Source organism: Filicampus tigris, chromosome 4 (assembly GCF_054856515.1).
Source record: "Filicampus tigris isolate MCC_2025a chromosome 4, RoL_Ftig_1.0, whole genome shotgun sequence".
In the NCBI taxonomy this organism is placed as follows: Eukaryota; Metazoa; Chordata; class Actinopteri; order Syngnathiformes; family Syngnathidae; genus Filicampus; species Filicampus tigris.
Window position 1 is genome coordinate 9,336,070 of NC_141220.1, and position 18,191 is coordinate 9,354,260.

The 18,191-nt window shown below is 39.3% G+C and overlaps 1 protein-coding gene across 2 annotated transcripts in view; it reads left to right on the top strand.

Annotated features, from left to right (window-relative positions):
* Positions 1–18,191, top strand: part of trim44 (tripartite motif containing 44) — a 68,592-nt gene that overhangs the window by 14,910 nt on the left and 35,491 nt on the right. For both annotated transcript variants that reach the window (XR_015086605.1, XM_086029135.1), the window contains exons 4-5: positions 3,495–3,788; positions 13,986–14,008. Coding sequence is in view for 1 of the 2 variants with exons in the window: in XM_086029135.1 (XP_085885261.1) it covers positions 3,495–3,788; positions 13,986–14,008 (317 nt within the window). In the remaining variant the exon portion in view is untranslated. The remainder of the gene's footprint in view (positions 1–3,494; positions 3,789–13,985; positions 14,009–18,191) is intronic.

Sequence of the window (18,191 nt, forward strand, 5' to 3'; positions counted from 1 at the left end):
AGTAGACCTGTGGCTGCCCTCAGGTGTTTTCGAAAAAACGCTCCCAGCGCGCTCTGCCTCTCCGCTAACACTACTCCCAAAGTCATGTTAGGTGAACACCTTGCCGCATGACCTTTTGCGTGGCCCTTTCCAGTCCATTTCTAAAATAGAGACTGTAGTGAAGAAAAAGAAAGTTGACAGAGAGGGCCGTTGCTTCCTGGACAAGTGGAAATTGTCATATTTTTTCATGAAATAGAAAACAACTGTGTCTGTCGAGTTTGCAAAGAGGCTGTTTTCAAGAAATTCAATGTCAAGAGTCACTACCAAACCTACCAGACGAAACTTGTAAACTATGACAAGGTTACTGGTAACAAATGCAGTGAAATTTAAGCAACTTGAAGTTGAACAAGACAATTTTTGGATTGACTTCCCCTTCAAACCATGTTCCAAAAATGTTTGTGTTCTTGGCTGAAATAGAGCACATTTTTATCAAAATTGCGAGATGTGATGGCATTATCCAGTATCAATACTCTGTATTGGTCGGAGATGGGCACTTTACCCTTTTTTGCTGGTCCGTCTTCCGCCGTCTGTCCGCGACCTGGGTAGTACCCTTTCGTCCTTACGTTCCGTCTGTTCTATGCCTGTGCAATGTCACTCTGTCGGGAACCCACATGAAAAGTGTTGTGTAGGCAATTAATGAAGACAACTCTTTGGTATCGCATCAAAGAACAGTAGCCTTGCTTTTTAAAAGAACCCAACACGTTAGTGGGTACTTGACCCGGTTAGGGCCGAATAGAGGGACGGACGAAAACCCACTTCAGTCCTTGCTTAGTCCATTCTTTTTAAAATACTTCTCATCCTCCACCCGTCCGTCCACAAAATAAATGTCCGTCCGTCCGTTCCGTCCCTGGAACGGAATGCCCATCTCTGGTATTGGTGAGCACTCAATTGTGTGTACTTGTACTGAGTCTGAAAAAAGTGGTACCAGTGCAACGGTAGTTTTCATAATGCACCATCAAAGTATACGGGACATCAATGCTTTTGAAGCAGAAAGACAAAATGCCTCTACTTTCTTGGTAATGTTAAATAAATCTCTGATCTCGTTCTCAATTACTGATGAAAATTATGATTCCTCCCTGCCACTGAGGAGAGGGATGTGGAAACAAGATTGAATCGATAAAAGGAAGTAAGATACATTTTCAAAGGGAGGGAGCCGGCCAAGCGACCGATGCACATTACAAGCACAAATCATGTGGTGGGTCTTTGAAGTATTTCAAAGCATGACATTTGGTTGGGAGAACTCTGTTTATTTTTTTATGCACGTATTTATTTATTCATTTATTTTAAGTATTGAGTCGTAACAAAAGAGATCTGTGGTGGGGAAACAGAGATAGATTAAAAGAGTATGGCAGTGAGCAGTTTAATATCTTTGAATGCCAAACAGATGGCCTGCTGTTGAAGAAAAAAGCCTCTGCGGTCTCCATCTACAGATGGGATGCATGAAGTTTACCTCTAGGGAAACCGCTTCAAACTATCAATTAGCCACAGCATCATTAAGACAGTTTGGTGTTGGAAAATAATATTCACTTGTTGAAGTAGCTCGATATTTGTCTCATTTCACATTTGAGTTGTTTTAGTTAATAAATATGTTGATTTAATTCCGTTGTTTTTTTTTTTATGCATGTTAGTTTTCTTTATTCAACACCCCCATTTGCAAGAAATTTGTGATGCAGCTATTTAACTAGACTTTTAGAAAAAGTCTTAGAGATGTTTAGTCTACAACAGAGTGTGTTTATTTCATGATTACAGTTACCACTCTCTCTGACGAACAACAGATCATTACAACTGGTAGTGTTCAATGTTCCACCTTGGCAGTTATGGTAAAACATTACCGGTGGGAACATTGTGTTTGTATATTGAGAGGCTTGTAGATTAATTAGTACTCTAAAAAGATAAAGCCAAGTGAAACAATTATCTGCCTTTCCTTGCCCCGTGAAGTGATTACCTTGCCTCATTACACTTGTTTGACTTATGGCAAGATGTGATTATATCATCTTCTCAAATGTGCTGACCCCTTACTCGCTCAAGTCTACAAAGTCCTCTGCATGCTGGGGAGGAGATTCTCGCCCGAGATCTGTTACAGTGTTTATATCAGCACAAACTAATTGCACTGAGGGGAACTGTAGTCCCATTTAGAGTTGTTTAACCAAGACTGAAAAGTGCAGCTATTACCATCATTCATGTGGCCTCTCAATTTTATTATTCATTCTTTTCATTACCTCAACCAACATTTTGCAGGCCCGACTTTTCAATTTTTTATTCATTCATTCATTATCTCTACCGCTTATCCTCACAAGGGTCGCGGGCCTATCCCAGCAGTCTTCGGGCAGTAGGCAGGGGACACCCTGAATTGGTTGCCGGCCAATCGCAGGGTACACAGAGACAAACACACAACCGCACTCACAATCACACCTAGGGGCAATTTAGAGTGTCCAATCAACTTACCATGAATGTTTTTGGAATGTGGGAGGAAACCGGAGTACCCGGAGAAAACCCACGCAGGCACGGGGAGAACAGGCAAACCCCACACAGGAAGGCCGGAGCCGGGATCGAACCCACGACCTCTGAACTGTGAGGCGGACTAGCTAACCAGTCGTACACCGTGCCGCCCTTCAATTTTGTATTTATTAAAATAATTTTAAAAAATAAATAAAAAAGTTAATAAATACATAAATACGGTGAGAATTTCATCCCACTTCACGATTGTGTCCCATTTGGTGTTGATTATTAGCAAAAAAAAAATCTTTTTTTCGATCTTTATGTTTGAAACCTGGAATGTGGCAAAAGGTCAAAGCTCAAGACGGACGAATAATTTCGCAAGCTACTCTTGTTTGAGCAGGAGTGATGCAGTGTGTGTGTCTCTGTGTGGCTCATTTTTGTGACGCTATGCACTGCCAAGATACACTTAAAAAAAAAAAAAAACCTCACTGGACCTCAAATGTAGGAAGTCAGTAATATTTCTTTGCAAAGTTCACAATGACATTTGGAGTTTATCATTAATGTTCAGAATACTTGGGTTTTCAAAACAAGGGGTTACAGTAAGGACTATTGGCATTTAAGCTTAATAATGAACTTTTCCCACCTTGTTTCATGTTTGTTTGATTTTGCCTTTCTGAAAATAATTGAGGCGAAAATAAATGTATTTTAGAAATGTTTCTCGGTGTGGAGTGCAATCTTAAACTGACACAATGAAACATCAACTCCGATTGCGCTATCTTAAAGTTAAACTTTAGATTCAATCCAACCCGGTGACTGGCAAAAGAGGAAAAAAAAAGAAAAAAACTTGTATCTCCGGCAAAGTACGTCTATTCCCACAAATTCTGTAAATACATTTATACTGTATATAATCCAAGGAGGGCCAGATTTCTTTTAAATGCATGTTCTGTAATTGACCATAGTCTAGTTGTTGTTGTATGAATTAAATCAATTTTTCTGTCCTTTCAATTATAACTCAGACTTCTACAGTGGAATTGGAGGCATATGTGAGCAGTCAGTTTGATGCGCTTCGCAGATTGGTCTGTCTGGAAGAAAAGAGGACCCTACACCTTTTAGATCTCAAGGAGGCATTCCTGACAGCATCTGCTGCAGAGAAGATTGCGGAGATCAATGTCCAAACTGAGCGTCTCCAGGAAGAAGTGGACAACATTACACACCAGCTATGCCTGTTGGACAACGCAACAATTAACCCTGCACTGGCAGCACAGGCCCTCGCACATGTAGAAGCATCAGGATCAGTCCATAGATTAACGGTAATCTTTCCTCCGTCCTTCTTGTACTTCTTACCCTGCCCAGCCAATTAATGACCCCTCCTTTGCCGAAAAAGCTCACAATCTGACAATCTGATGCTCATTGTGTACCTCATTTAGTCCACTCCAACTATTATTGGTCAGCCGGCCGAGCCATGCCTGAAAATCATGATGCTTTTTCTGTCCTTTTTTTTATACTTCACAATCAGATGTAAATGATCTGAAAATGTTCAGGTGGTCAAATAACAAAATTCATGATCATGCGGTTGCCACGTATGTCGCATTGTTGAAAACATTTTAACACGTCACATTGTTGTTGGTTCACAAGTATGCAAGAACTTGCCAGTTTAAAATTTCCAGCTGTCCACAGCTGAATTAATTAGGTTTTACAATGTGTCAATTATACAACAAATATCTCCCATGGCAGAAATGACAAGTGTGTGTGCCCCCATGTGTACACTGACGTGCATGTGCAAATTTAAGCATGAGATGCAGGAGCACACGTTAAATTAAATCTCTTGCACATCAGTTGGATTAATAAAGGATAAAAAGTAGGGGAATGAAAAACTATTTGAATTGGTTGTAATTTAAAAGATGTAAATGCATCGGTAGACGGACTAATGTACCGGTCTCAATATAGCTCAAACTGGTCAAAAACTGATCAAATAGTTATGAATTGGTATAAATTGATTTGATGTTGGTGATTATTTGTTGTTTCTTTGAATATAATTTATAAATCTAAAAACTTGAACAGTTTGGACTTGAGAGATCTTAAATATGACAAAAGCAACAAATATGAACTGAACCGAATCAAACCATTCCACTTAAAATAGAGGTACAGCGATTAATCAACAACTACACTGTAAAATATAATACGTTGACTTTACTCAAAAAAAATATGCAAAGTCGTTGCCTCAAAAAAAGTAATTCACTCGAACTTAGGTAAATTAGATATCACCAACTTATTCGTTGTAAACTGGACTCAAATTAACTTAAATTAACTAATATAACACTTATATGATATGCAAAGAATGTGAAACAGGCCTATGGTCATGAACCTTCCACAAACACAACATTAATCAGAATGCCTTGTTTCAACTAGTGGGCCTGCATAGAACATATTCTTGAAAAAAAAAAATTGGGTAGGCTTCCATTTTAAGATTGAGATTGATACCACAAAAGTAATGTCAAAGTAAATAAGTACATTTGTGTTAGGTGCATATTTTTAATCAACATGTGCAGTCATGAGGTCGCTGATGGTGTAGTGGTACACTTACCTGAGTTGTGTGCCAGCAGCGTGGGATAGGTTCCCACTTAGTGATTGTGCCTGTGTGTGCCCCGCAACTGGCTGGCGACCGGTTTAGGGTGTACTCTGCCTTTCGCCCAAGTTTAGGGTGTAGTCTGCCTTTCGCCCATTGTCAGCTGGTATAGGCTCCAGCTCCTGCCTGCGACCCTGTACAGGATAAGCAGTGCGGAAGATAACACACATTACATGATGTGCAATCATTTTTTTCAACCCTCACCCCCCACCCCCACCCTCCCAAAAAAATAAAAAACAGCAATGAATAAATTTTAGATGCAAATGTATAGTGTGTTTGTTTGTCAACCCTTCAAGCGCCATGATTAAAAAAAAAATAAAATTGATATCATCAATTCAAAAGACTGGAACTTTTGAAACTTTAAAGTGGTGACAGATACAACTATTCCATGAATCTGGAGATGCATATTGATTCATCACTTTCTAAGATCTTGTGGACATATTTGGTTGATTTGTGACGAGGCTCCACAATTCACCCTACTGTGTAAGAAATACAGGAAATCAGCGAGCTCAGACAATGTTAGGTGCCTGTTGATCGCTGACAAGTTTAAGCGTCAGATTCAATCTGTCCCATCTCCCACACAAAACCAACCAGAGTAACCGACGCTGCTCTAATAAGGGAAAATCAAAAATATTTACAATTAAAACAGCGTTTAATTCAGCGACGTACTCGTCACAAAATAGCATTGTCTTAGTTCTGAGAAGCCAAGCTATCAAGTTAAATGAATACTCCAACAGTTAATTGGAATTTCGCAATTATTTTCACAATGAGAAAACATTAACGATAGCTTTTGTGTGCCTGTCCATACAGTGTATGCGACGAAGTGACTTTTGTGGAGTCCGGCGCCACTATTGCGTAGTCATGTATTTATGCCACTTAAGCCCTTGGCGGTGACACGTACTAACATGAAACCACAACACCAAGAGCAACAACAACACCTTGGCGGTTCATAAAATAGTTTACTTACCAAGTAACACTGGTTCAGACAAAAGGGGCCGCTTACAGTTTACAGGTTCCATTAAATTCCACCATGGCTTGTCCAAAGAGTTGAGAGAGGCGCATGTACGAAATGTTGCAGGTCTGCGCATGTCTGGAAGAATCCACAAACAATAACTTGTTCTATCTAATTTAACTGGACTCGGTTAAATTATGTTAAGCATATTCCCCAACCCAAAAGTTCTACTTACTTATTTAAGGTTAGTGTTCATAAGTTAATGATTTTTGAGTTACGTTCACTAATAATTTTCTTTTAATTTGAATTTTTGTTTTTGCAGTGTAGTCGATAATTAAAATAATCGATTATTTAATGTTAAGAGACCGTTTGATTAAAAAAAAAAAAAAGTTCAAATCCTCAGAATTTCAGCTTCTCAACAGTAAATATTCTCCAATTTCTGTACTACGCGGACAATTGTGTGTTATTTGCATTTTCTTGTCAATTTGAAATAATGTCCTGTTTTTGAATAAAGCGATGGAAATTCATATATTGATGAATTGATAAAATACGCCACAAATTAATCGTTTATTAAAATAATGCACCCCTACTTTGAAATTTACCATCCATGAATCCTGTCGCACCCCATGTTTTGATAAACATGTCGAATATTTTTTTATTGGCGATGCACGCCCCTAATAGAGAGTAAAGTTACTGGAGTTACACTCCTGAGTGAATCCATAATACTGGGAGTTTCTTCATAGGGGATGTCCTATTATACCAAATTATTTTTTATAAGTCATTTGCTTGTGGGTGAAAAAGTGGTTAACTGTTATTTTCAGTGATGTTTGTTACATGAACAAAGTCAAAAACTGCAATGCCACACGTTAAGTAGTCTAAGTACGACAGACTGAGCGCTTCAATACAACTGGGAGGAGGGATCCCGGCAATCACGGCTTGACTGTTGTCAGCATGACAGCACAGCACAGCACCACTAGCTGGTGCCTGCGGCAGCACACTAATTGGAAGTTGATGGAAATTAAATTAATAAGCCAAGTCAGGGATGGGCAAGTTAAATGATCGTGGGGGGCTACCGTTTTTCATCAGTGCTACTGGGGGGGCCACATCGGACCACGCACTTCCTATCCGGTTGTATGACAGAAAAGCCGTTTTAAACATGGACAAAATCAGTGTATGTCTGTTTTTAGTGAACCGATGTACATCACCATATCTTAATATATTTCATGCTCTATGCATGTATTAAAAGTCCGGCCTTTAACAACAATGTTTTTAAACAATCACAAAATAACTACATGCGGCGATTTATTTATTTATTTATTTATTGATTTATTTATTTTCTTCAGTGCAAAGGGCTCTCACTCAAAGTATTAATATTATTCAGGTACTGTACTATGTTTGTCCTGCTTGTCATTTTAAGATTTAGCTAACATTCACATATGTAGCATACAAGAAAGTTATGGTAAGATAACTTTAAACTCACCAAAACGGTTGTAGATCGATTAAATAAGTCTTTTATTTATCCCCAACTGTGTAGGATGTTTCCAAGTCTCCAAAAGTATTTATGTATTCGGTCGTAATTATCTCTTTGTTCTCTTCCCCGCTCTCAGCTCCGTACGTGTGGCTGATGCAAGACCGCAGCTAGTGTCTTAAAGCAACAGTACATTATTTTTCAGAGCTGGGCAGTCCCGTCCCTGGGCTGGACCCTCGGGCCCGGCCGGATGCCCATTTTTGGGGCAAAGGGGCGGGGGCCGACAATGTTTAGGAATATGGCCGGAGGGTCGCGGCCGGAAGGGTACCCAAGTCAAGGGTGGAGGGTCGCAGCCGGACCGGCAAAAAATGGTCAAGTGCCAGCTCTGCTATTTTGTATAGATGTATGTTGATAGACAGTAAAATTGTCTTTATCATACTATTTTAATTACTTATTTATCAAAATGTTAGATTTTAACCGTTTAAATTATTCATGCATTTTAATAGCTTTTAGGATTTAACTTTATGTTTCTTTATGTGGGTTACAATGAGATGTGAAATGATATACACTAATATACATGTTATTCTGCCCGTTGTAAAGTCAATATGTAATGCAGGTTTATATATAGCCTTAGAACGCCCTCCTGTGGTTGTTTGGTGTATTGTTTGCTGACATTGAAAAGGAAAGGGATACAATATAACGTGTTAATAATTTCACACATAAGTCGATCCAGAGTATAAGTCGCACCCGGGCCAAACTATTACAAAAACTACGACTTATAGTCCGGAAAATATAGTATGTTTCTACAGGGGCTGATCATTAATCATTCATTAATGATTTTGTAGGTGTTTAATTTCTGGGAAAACTTGAGGTTTACAATGGTAATTCCAAAGACGACCTTAGGTTTTGGGGAGCTGTTGAGCCAGACGCTTTAGGCTTTTATGGGTTAACTCGTATTCCACAAATGCAATATTAATCAGAGTGCCGTGTTTAGACTTGTGGAGGTGCATAGAACATATTCTTGTAAAGAAATTTTTGGGTTGACTTTCACTTAATAAGAATTAAAACAGGAAAAGAATGTTAACTCTCTTTCCTTCTCTCTGTCTTTGTTTCTTTTTTGTTTTTTCTTTCTTTTTTCTTTTCCAACCTTTCTTTTTTCTTTTCCAACCTTTCTCTCTTTCTTTCTTTCTTTCTTTCTTACCTAACACGGTACCTGTTTCTTAATGTACCAAATATTATATATTTTGTTTAAAAATAATATAGATCGTGTTCAATGGAAAAAAAAAAGTTCTTTTCCTATTTACCCCAAAAAACGACATTTTAGAGCTGTAATTAGTCTGTCTGTCTACCTACCTACCTACCTATAACTGAGGATTTGTGTAGAGTAATTGGCCGCTATATCGCAGTTCAGCGCAATATATTACGGTATATGTGTTGGAATGTGGTTGCATTGTATTTAAAGACCTAAAGAAAGTGCTATAAATGCTTTAAAAACATACCTAGACACCTGGCTTAGTTTCACTGAAAATGTTTAAAAGTGTTTAAATGAAATTGTTTTCGGAAAAGTACCGTTGTGCAATAAAAAAATGCAGATGTTTTCCCTAACATGATGAATAAACTGTATATTTAAAATATTGATACAGAATAATTTGGATTGTCATTATGTCCCTAATCATGCAACTTTAGGTCAACTTCAATGTCAGATTTTCATGGCTAAAAAAAACTGTTTCAAGGTAGATCAAGTTTATATAGCAACGTGTTCCAACTAAAGCCTCTGTATCACACTGCTCCAGTGTTATAGAGCCATCTCTGATGCAGTCCAGATGTGATCCTTGCACAAGTGTGGTCCTCTGGGTCCAAAGAGATTCCTGCAAGGAATATTTTAAAGTGATTTGTATTCCTTAATCCTTTGACTTTTAGCTCGTTACCCCTGACAATTTAAATGTATTCATTCTATTCCAAGGCTGACTTGCTAAAAAACGGGCAACAATCCTGTTGGCAAAATGAAAAAGAACACATTTTTACCCCTGGGGTTAAATTGACATCCCTTTGATTATAGTTAGCATGAAGACAATATTGCCAATGGCTTTGTTGTAATTAAATAATGCATTTAATGCGCAACCAGAGATTGGGTCTATAAAGCAAAGCTGGTCAATAAGCAATTACTTGCTATTTTGGCTGGTTAGAATAAACACTCCACTCAAAAATTATGATTCTAATGAAAAGAAATTAAACACATTAACACATTGAATTACCAATACTGTATCTGATTTGTCTATTTCTATGCTGGTCAGTAGTTTGTCAGGAACGATGACCCTTAAATAATGTGTTTGGAGTTTGAGATTAATGCACTGAGATAAGGCCTGAAGTGTATCTGCCTTCTTCCATCCTTCTTAAACTCAAAACCAGTCAACATGCTCCCTCACCTCTCTGTTCCGTGGTCACAAATTAAAACATCATATTGCTGTATTTGTCATAAGTTACCATCAATCAGGGCATCTTTAGCATACTGTACTCTTGATACTGCGATGGGTTAGGTAGGCATCAGTAGTGTTTGTATCTCTGCTGCAGATTGCTCTTCTAGCTGAGAAATTAAGTTCATTAATTGGTTGCTAGTGTTTATTAGAGCTGGGACACGCACCCAAGATCCGCAACTGCTGTGTCTTTACCATTTAAACAGTGAATCTCGAATCAACTCGGAACGGCGTACTAATTGTACTTTTGCTGAAAAAAACATCATAGTCCTAGAAATGAAAAATCCAATATGATCATGATGGTAAATGGAGTGCACTTATGTAGCACTTAATCTAGACCAGGGGTCAATTTTTGAAAGTCAGCGCTACTTCTCGGGCACTGATTAGTTCAAAGGGCTACCAGTTTGATACACACTTCCAAAATAAGAAATGTTCTTGAATTACTTAAATGATGTTTTAATACGTTGTTATTAATATTTATTTATTAATTCATGAGAAGACACCGATCATGGTAATGATTTTCTCAAGAGAACCAATATGAATAGGCAAAGTGTCTTTATACGCACATCTCTGCCAGTGTTCACAATTTCACAGGATCAGAATCATCATCAGCAACATTCCTAGAAAATGACATTGTCCCATCACTCGTCCTGGAAGGGGGATTCCCCTATCTGTGGTCCCTTCTCAAGGTTTCTCAGTTTCATACATGTTTTTTTTTTTTGTAGTTTTTCCTAGCCCTCCTGGGGGTTAAGATCAGGGGATGTCGTTAATATGTTGTCAGCTGTGAGCATGTGAAGCCCTTTGAGACTTTCCTGTGATTAAGGGCTATAGAAACTAATTTGACTTGAATGTTTTTATTTGACTCGTGAGCTATTTCAAGAACAGTCCCGTGGCCTACTCATGTTGTCCATGGGGGCTAGCTGGTGCCCATGGCATTACGTTGAGAACCCCTATATCTATACCACATGTTGTCCAAAGCACTCTACAAAGTCTCATATTCACTTTTTTTATTACACCATATTGGAACGTACCAAATCTGGGCATTGCGTAACCGTCACAAAGTTCCCTTTTGCATATTAACCGACCCACTTGGTCCCAGTCGGTCGGAGTCAGCCAAACAGCGTCAAGAACGGATTTAACCGGGACCACGTCACACGCAGGTGCCGCACTCCTAACACGAAACCAAATAAAGAAAAAAATAAAATAAAACAGTGTTGTACAACTTTCGCTCCCACAGACGCAATCACATATTGTTTTTATTTCACCGATCACCACGCTGCGCCTGTGTCTGTTGTTTTTATTTGATATTTTTCTTTATTTGGCGGCGTGTCTGCTTGTGCGGCGCCTGCGTGTGATGTGTACATTAAGTTCTCGACGCCGATTGGCTGTCGCCGACAATGGACGTACTGGGACCACATGGGTCGGTTAAATATGCAGACCGGAACTTCATGGCGGTTAGGCGATGCCCAGCTCTGGAGTGTACCAAGACTGTATGCCGCCCACGCGCTAAAGTCAACCTACGTAAAGGTTTGCATTTTTATGTTAAAATAACTTTAACCTCCAGGATCCCTCGCAGTACGCTTGACAACAGCAAAACCCAAGGTGGTTTTTCACTATTGCTAAAATTTTAAATCCATCTGTGTTCTGTTGTACCAGCTAGCGCTAAAATATTCTGTGAAGGTCCGTATCTCCGGTCCAACGTCCAAATATGCAAGAATGCTAGGATGGCGTCAGAGGCCAACAGCAAAGTAATGACAAAGACGCTGATACACTGCCCAGATTGGCTTTATTGGCTCATTACTTAACAGTTTAATGCTCAATATCCAGCTAAATATTCCTAAACACGTGCAAACATTACTGGGTGGTACTGTCTAAGAGCACGCTTTACGCTGTGCACAGTGCCTTGCAAAACTATTTACCCCCCTTGACATTTTCCGTGTTTTGTTGCCTCACAGCCTGGAATTAAAATGGATTGTTTGAGGGTTTGCATCATTTAATTTACAGAACATGCCCTCAACTTTGAAGATGTGACATGTTTTTTATTGTGAAGCAAACAACAAATAGGACAAAATAACCGAAAACATCATTGTGCATAAGTATTCACCCCCACCAATGTCAGTACTTTGTAGAGCCACCTTTTGCGACAATCACAGCTGCAAGACGTTTTTGAGAAGACCCTATGAGAGTGAATACTTTTGCAAGGCACTGTACCTCCTGAACCTTATTACATCACACGCGTTGCCACTCTAACGTTCCTGTGACACTAATACACGCGACAATATGCATGAGTCATTTTCACTCAAATCCAAAAACTGTGATTCGCCATTCATTTTTAACAGCCAATTTGTAACTCAATTCACATTACCACTGATTCATGTACAGCCTTCATGGTTATCCTGTCTCTTGCAGATCTTAAAGGGATTTACAGCATTCATGTTTTTTTTTTTTAAGCATATTTGCTATTACTTGCCCATTTGGATAATTTCAATACAAAATTGTGATGGTCCTAATCATTGAACACACGTTGTTTTTAAATATTCTCATTTCATTATTATTCCAAAAAGAAAAAAAATATTATTGAAAATGGGATAAGTTAATGTTAAATATTTACATAATTAATGCTTTGCAGTACATATGAATATGGAACTCTCACAGTCCATTTCTGAACAATCCACTCTTAATTACAGTAAAATAATTCAAATGATTGAACTCAAGTTAAAAAAAAAATAAATTAAAAAAAATAAAACATTAAAAAAATACTTTCTGTACAACCCAGCAGAAAGAACAACACGATGCATTGTCGACGGCGGCAATGGTGAATGTGGCCACAAACTAAGTGGAAAGAATGACAAATCTCAAGCGACATCTGACATCTGCTCACCACACTGATATTTTGTCCCAACTTGTCCTGTTAACATATACTGTATACATTTACTTGCACTCTGTTATTCAACAATTGGCTTGTGATCACTTTCATTGTGCTTAAAGTTTTCCACGTAACTCGTGGCGCAAATGGGCCATAAGTTATTTTGGTTGAGCTAACGTCAAGGCTAACATCAATTCATTCGCTTGTTGTGTGTAAAGTCAAATATTAAAAGTAGATTAAGGCAGTGGTCCCCAACCATTTTTCTACCACGGACTGGTTGGTCTGCATTGGTGTGTGTCTGTGTGTGTGTGTGTGTGTGTACAATAAACGCGAATCCGCAGGTTTTTTTATTTCACCAATATCGAATGACTTTTTAGCCTTAGCAATGCGGTTAGCCGCCAAAGTACTTACATTTTTTGACGAATAAGTTAAAAAATGTTTGTCGTTATGTCCGTAATATATGTACGAAATATTGTATGCCTATTTTTAACTAAAATAAACTAAAACCTTTTTGAGTTTTCGTCGACTAAAACTAGACTTTAACTAATCACTATCACTAATAGGAATGACTAAATGTGACGAAAACTAATAAGCATTTTCATCCAAAAGACTAAAACTAAGACTAAATCTAAAATGCCTGCCAAAAACACCGGTTTGGGATTTGCTTCCGCTTTAAGGCGTTGTTGAGTACTACAGCCTAAACCAAAGCACTCAAAGACATGAATGATGCAAAGCAGCTGCTGTGAGCAAAATGAGTTAAAAAATAGCTTGAAAGTATCAATTTGTGTGAGCATTTGACTGAATTAACTGCATGTCTTGTGTCCATAATTTGCACATTTTGGGGGAAATTTCAGTTGCACACTCAAATGTAGGCTAACACAGGATAGTTGCCAAAAAGGCTGCGAAAAATAAATTGATTAAAAAAAGAGAGAGAGAGGGGAGCACCTCCTCTGATCGCAAAATGAGTGTGAGAATTAATGGGTCAGATTTAGAGCCACACCAGATGTGGCCCTAGTTAATGTGAATTATGTTGTTTACCTTGTACTTTATTACCCACAGCACCTGCACAATGACTTTTAGTATTTTATTCTTACTCTATTTTTGTCTTTCTCTGTTTGCAGCATGACTTTGAGGCCAGACCAAGGTAAGGATTACAGTTTGATCTATGTTCACTTTGTTTACAGCCTGATTCTCAAACGTTAAAAGGCACTTGAAAAACACTTCTTTCAGCGGCAACGTGACAAGGAGCGTCATCTTTGTGCAATTTTTAAAAAAAAAACATGTAATTTGCACTACAAATGCCATGTCAACTAAGGAGGAAGGAGGAGTCCTCCAAGTAGCAGACAAAATTAAAGGGGCGGTTGTTTTCACTAACAAGTTCATTTCATATATTTTTTGATCAGGAAAATGAAAAGAGTTGTCATTTTCTATTTTATCAATAAATTTGGGAGGAATTAGGAAATAAGTGAACCCATGAATAACGCCTGTTGTTAATGAGGAGAATGGCCGCACCCCCGACCGTTCTATCCTTGTTCGGTCGGAGTCGCTGCAGGAACCAAAAACGGTGATCAATTGGCACCAAAATTTATGTGGACATCCCTACTAATGCCCACTTCAACATATCAAAAGGATTAACCTCTCCGTGGCTGATTTATTTGAGAATGAGGAAATGTGCAAGTGAGCAGAGCTACATAGATTTATGCAGGGACGAGCGCACACTGCTTCTTTGCTTAAAAAACCAAAAAAAAAAACCAACACTGCATCTTTACTGATCACAGTTAGGATGGGCGAGGCATTTAACACTAGTCAGGATATTTACAGAGACTGAAGTGGGAATGAGTGGGCGTGCACATTTATTTGGATGAGGAATGCCCCCAGTTTTTCGACCGACAACACGCCGTCCAATGGTACGTAACAGCTGAAATGGTGCGTTCCAATGCGGCCACACTCGGCTGTGGAGTCGGATGCGCACGTTCAAGACACCCCTGCTGTTTGATGAGGTCTTACCTCACTCTGACGCCGCTTCACTCTCGCGGCTGCAAGCGGTATCGGACAATGCACGCGACTGCTTGGGAGGCAACCCCGCGACATGAAGACGCAGGCTCATGACCACCTCCACACGCTGCGCGGACAGTAAAGAGCTAATGTTGTTGTGCTAACGCCTTTTGTTTTAACTGCCTAAAGCTAGTTGTTGCTATTAGCTGTACCGTTATTCTACTGTTAGCCGGGGATAGAAGGGGGGGGAATAAAGATCCTTGCTTGCCTGATTGCTTGCCCACTGCCAGTCGCCATCTGCCTCCCGAGAGTTGATACGAGTTTAGCGTCGCTAAATGTTCGAAATATAACCAGTCGGGGTTCCTTTGCGCATTTATGCTCTTGTCCGCTTCAGCTTGTGAAAGTGGAGGAACAATCGCCACGGTATTTTTGATTTTGTGGAGGTGATCATGATGAGATCACGTTTTATGTCAATAAGTCCAAACTATAGTGCAGAACACTTTTGTACTTTCACAGGTTGAAGTGGACAAGTGTAGTAATGTGCATCTGCATTTTGGTGGCGATCGGTCGCCGTTTTAGACCATAGAACTGACAAAAGCAAGCAATATTACCACGCTTGGCTCCCTCCCGTGACGTAGACCGCTGAGACCGAAAACATAACATAAGCCACGCCCCAAAAGGGGGCGGGGCAATTTGTTGTGGCGGAAATTTTGTCTTTATGGTTGAGTACTGACATGTCTTTCATGTTTCAGTATATTCCTAGAAACACATAGCAACTGTTAACGTCCATTTTTAGTTTGGGGTTGAACATAAAAATGAGTGATTTTGCAAGCTGACACGACGCGCTGAAGGTCCTCGTGTACCGGTTTACTATTGAATGTGCACAATTGTTAAATCCTCGGGGCGAGTAAACAAAACAAAACATGGGGATTCCTTTCAATTTTCCCACCCAGCGAAATCCACCCGTTTTTATATATCTCTGGGAGCGGCCATTTCGCCACTTGCTGTCGACTGAAAATGACATCACATTACCTAAAGGTTCAGGTTACGAGGAATCATGGCTCACCTGTTTTCTGGGTTTGGTCATGTGACGTTTGCAAGCTGAACTGTAGTTCATCAGTAGTTTGAATTCACGTAAATCTATTTCAGTCTGAGGCCACAAGGGTTTTCTAATATCTTTGAGCCTTCTGACGCAATGGGCAATCACATTGTGTCTTTAGAACACTGGAGTGATAGTTTCTGGAATTGGGCCTCTCAAGTTTTGTTGAGATGTGTTGAGAAATAATGAAGTTATACAGTTTTACTCTAATTTGAAGCTGCTTTTTTGACTAGATTTTGCAATTAATGCAATATGACAGAATTACTGTTCCCTAAAAGACCATTTGTCCCACACAAAAAGCTTAATTTCTCCAGAACGCTTCATCCAATTTTTGAAATGGACTTTCCAGCCAGGCTTTGCATTATGACAGATTCTCATTTATGGGAAAGCCAGTCACGTTGCTACGTTCAGGCCCCTTAATCATCATAAAGTAAAAAACTCTATGGGTGTCAAAATTGCATCGGGCCCAAAGCTCAAAGGACACTTTAGGCTATGAGCTGAACAGGATAAACATTTCATAAACAAAGTAAAGCTTTCTTGTAACATTAATATGTAAACATGTGGTCAGATTTACAAGGCTGGACTTCTCTAGGCCATTGTCAGATAGATGCAACTGAATGATGTGACGTGGGATTGATCATCCGACAGAGCGATAAGGCGGCTTTTGCGGTGCAGCATTATTATGAGATTATGGGATATTTGCATCCGGGTGTGTTAGCTAAACACCTCTTGGGGCCGATTTAGAGTAGAGTTTACAATAAAAGCACTTGGGACAGATGTTTGGCTTTTCCTACTTTACTTCAGTTTTTTCTTCACACTTCTCTCTTCACGTACAAATGTACAGTGTTGTGGTTGCATAAGTGGATATGTGTGAGTGTGTTTTTTAAAAAGGACAAAAGAAACCAATGGTCAAGTATACATAACAAGGGATAAAGCACTTTAATCTTAGAGGCAGATTTATCAAACACTGTTATGCCAGCAACATTTCCGCAGCTAACACGACACTTAGCGCTCTAATTTGAAAGCAATTCACACCACCCATGTTGCATTACTTAGCGGACTGACGCCAAGGTCACATAAAATCTTTGTAACAGAACATTGTGGTGAAAAGAATGACGCTACTTACTCGGCATTGATGCAAACCACTGCTGAGACGACTGACTGCCTCCCAAACTCCGCCCCTCGAGCCACACGTGCCACTGTGCATGCATGAATTACGTCAACTGAAGTTCTCGTGCAAGAGCGTGATACAAATGCTTGCCATTTAGTCAATGGTTAAGGAACTTGAATAATAAACATGAACATATTTTGCTTCAAGAATAAATCACTTTGTGACCTTTTCTACAAGTTTAGTAGTTTTTGTGTCATGAAGACCCCCATTAATTCTGGTCCTGGGTGGCCGGTATCCTGGATGTTTTATGTCTCCCTGATGTAGCACACCTGAATCAAATGATCATTATCGTTATCTAGCTTCTGCAGACCTTGCGGATGATCCAATCATTTGAATCAGGTGTGTTGCAACAAGGAGACATAAAAAAACATCCAGGATACTGGCCCTCGAGGACCGGAATTGCCTGCTCTGTAGCTATCCTTTCACGTCAGTCATGTTGGTTACCCAGCAAGGCAATTAGTGGCTCTTATCAACGTGATCCTTATGGAATCACTAGTAATTAACTGTAGAATAGATTTTAAAATGATGCGGTCTATAAATCACTGAATGGTTTGGGTCCTGAATACATTAATGAAATGCTGATTGAATATACGTAAACTCTGTGGGGCTCTGAGATCTGCAAACTTGGGTCAATTAGTGGAGCCCAGACTTCAAAGTAAACATGTTGAAGCTGCATTTACCTGGTTTGCTGCACACAAATGGAATAAGCTGCCAACAGAAGTGAAGCCAGCACTGAGTGTAAATGCTTTTAAATCCAGGTTTGAAACTTTGCGCTTTTTTTCTCAGACCTTTGGGTCCTCTAAACAATTTTAAATCTTTTTGTTCTCTTTTATATATTTTAGAAACACACTTTTATTACTTTACTTTTAAAGTGGAAGTCAACCCCAAACATATTTTTTTCAAGAACATGTTCCCAGCAGGCCCACTAGTTGAAACACGGCATTCTGATTAATTTAGTGTTTGTGGAATATAAATTAAGTAGCAAACTGCACTCATTTCAAGCCATCTCTGGGGGCGACCATGTTGTCTTCTGTCAACTGAAAATGACATCACAGCTGCTCA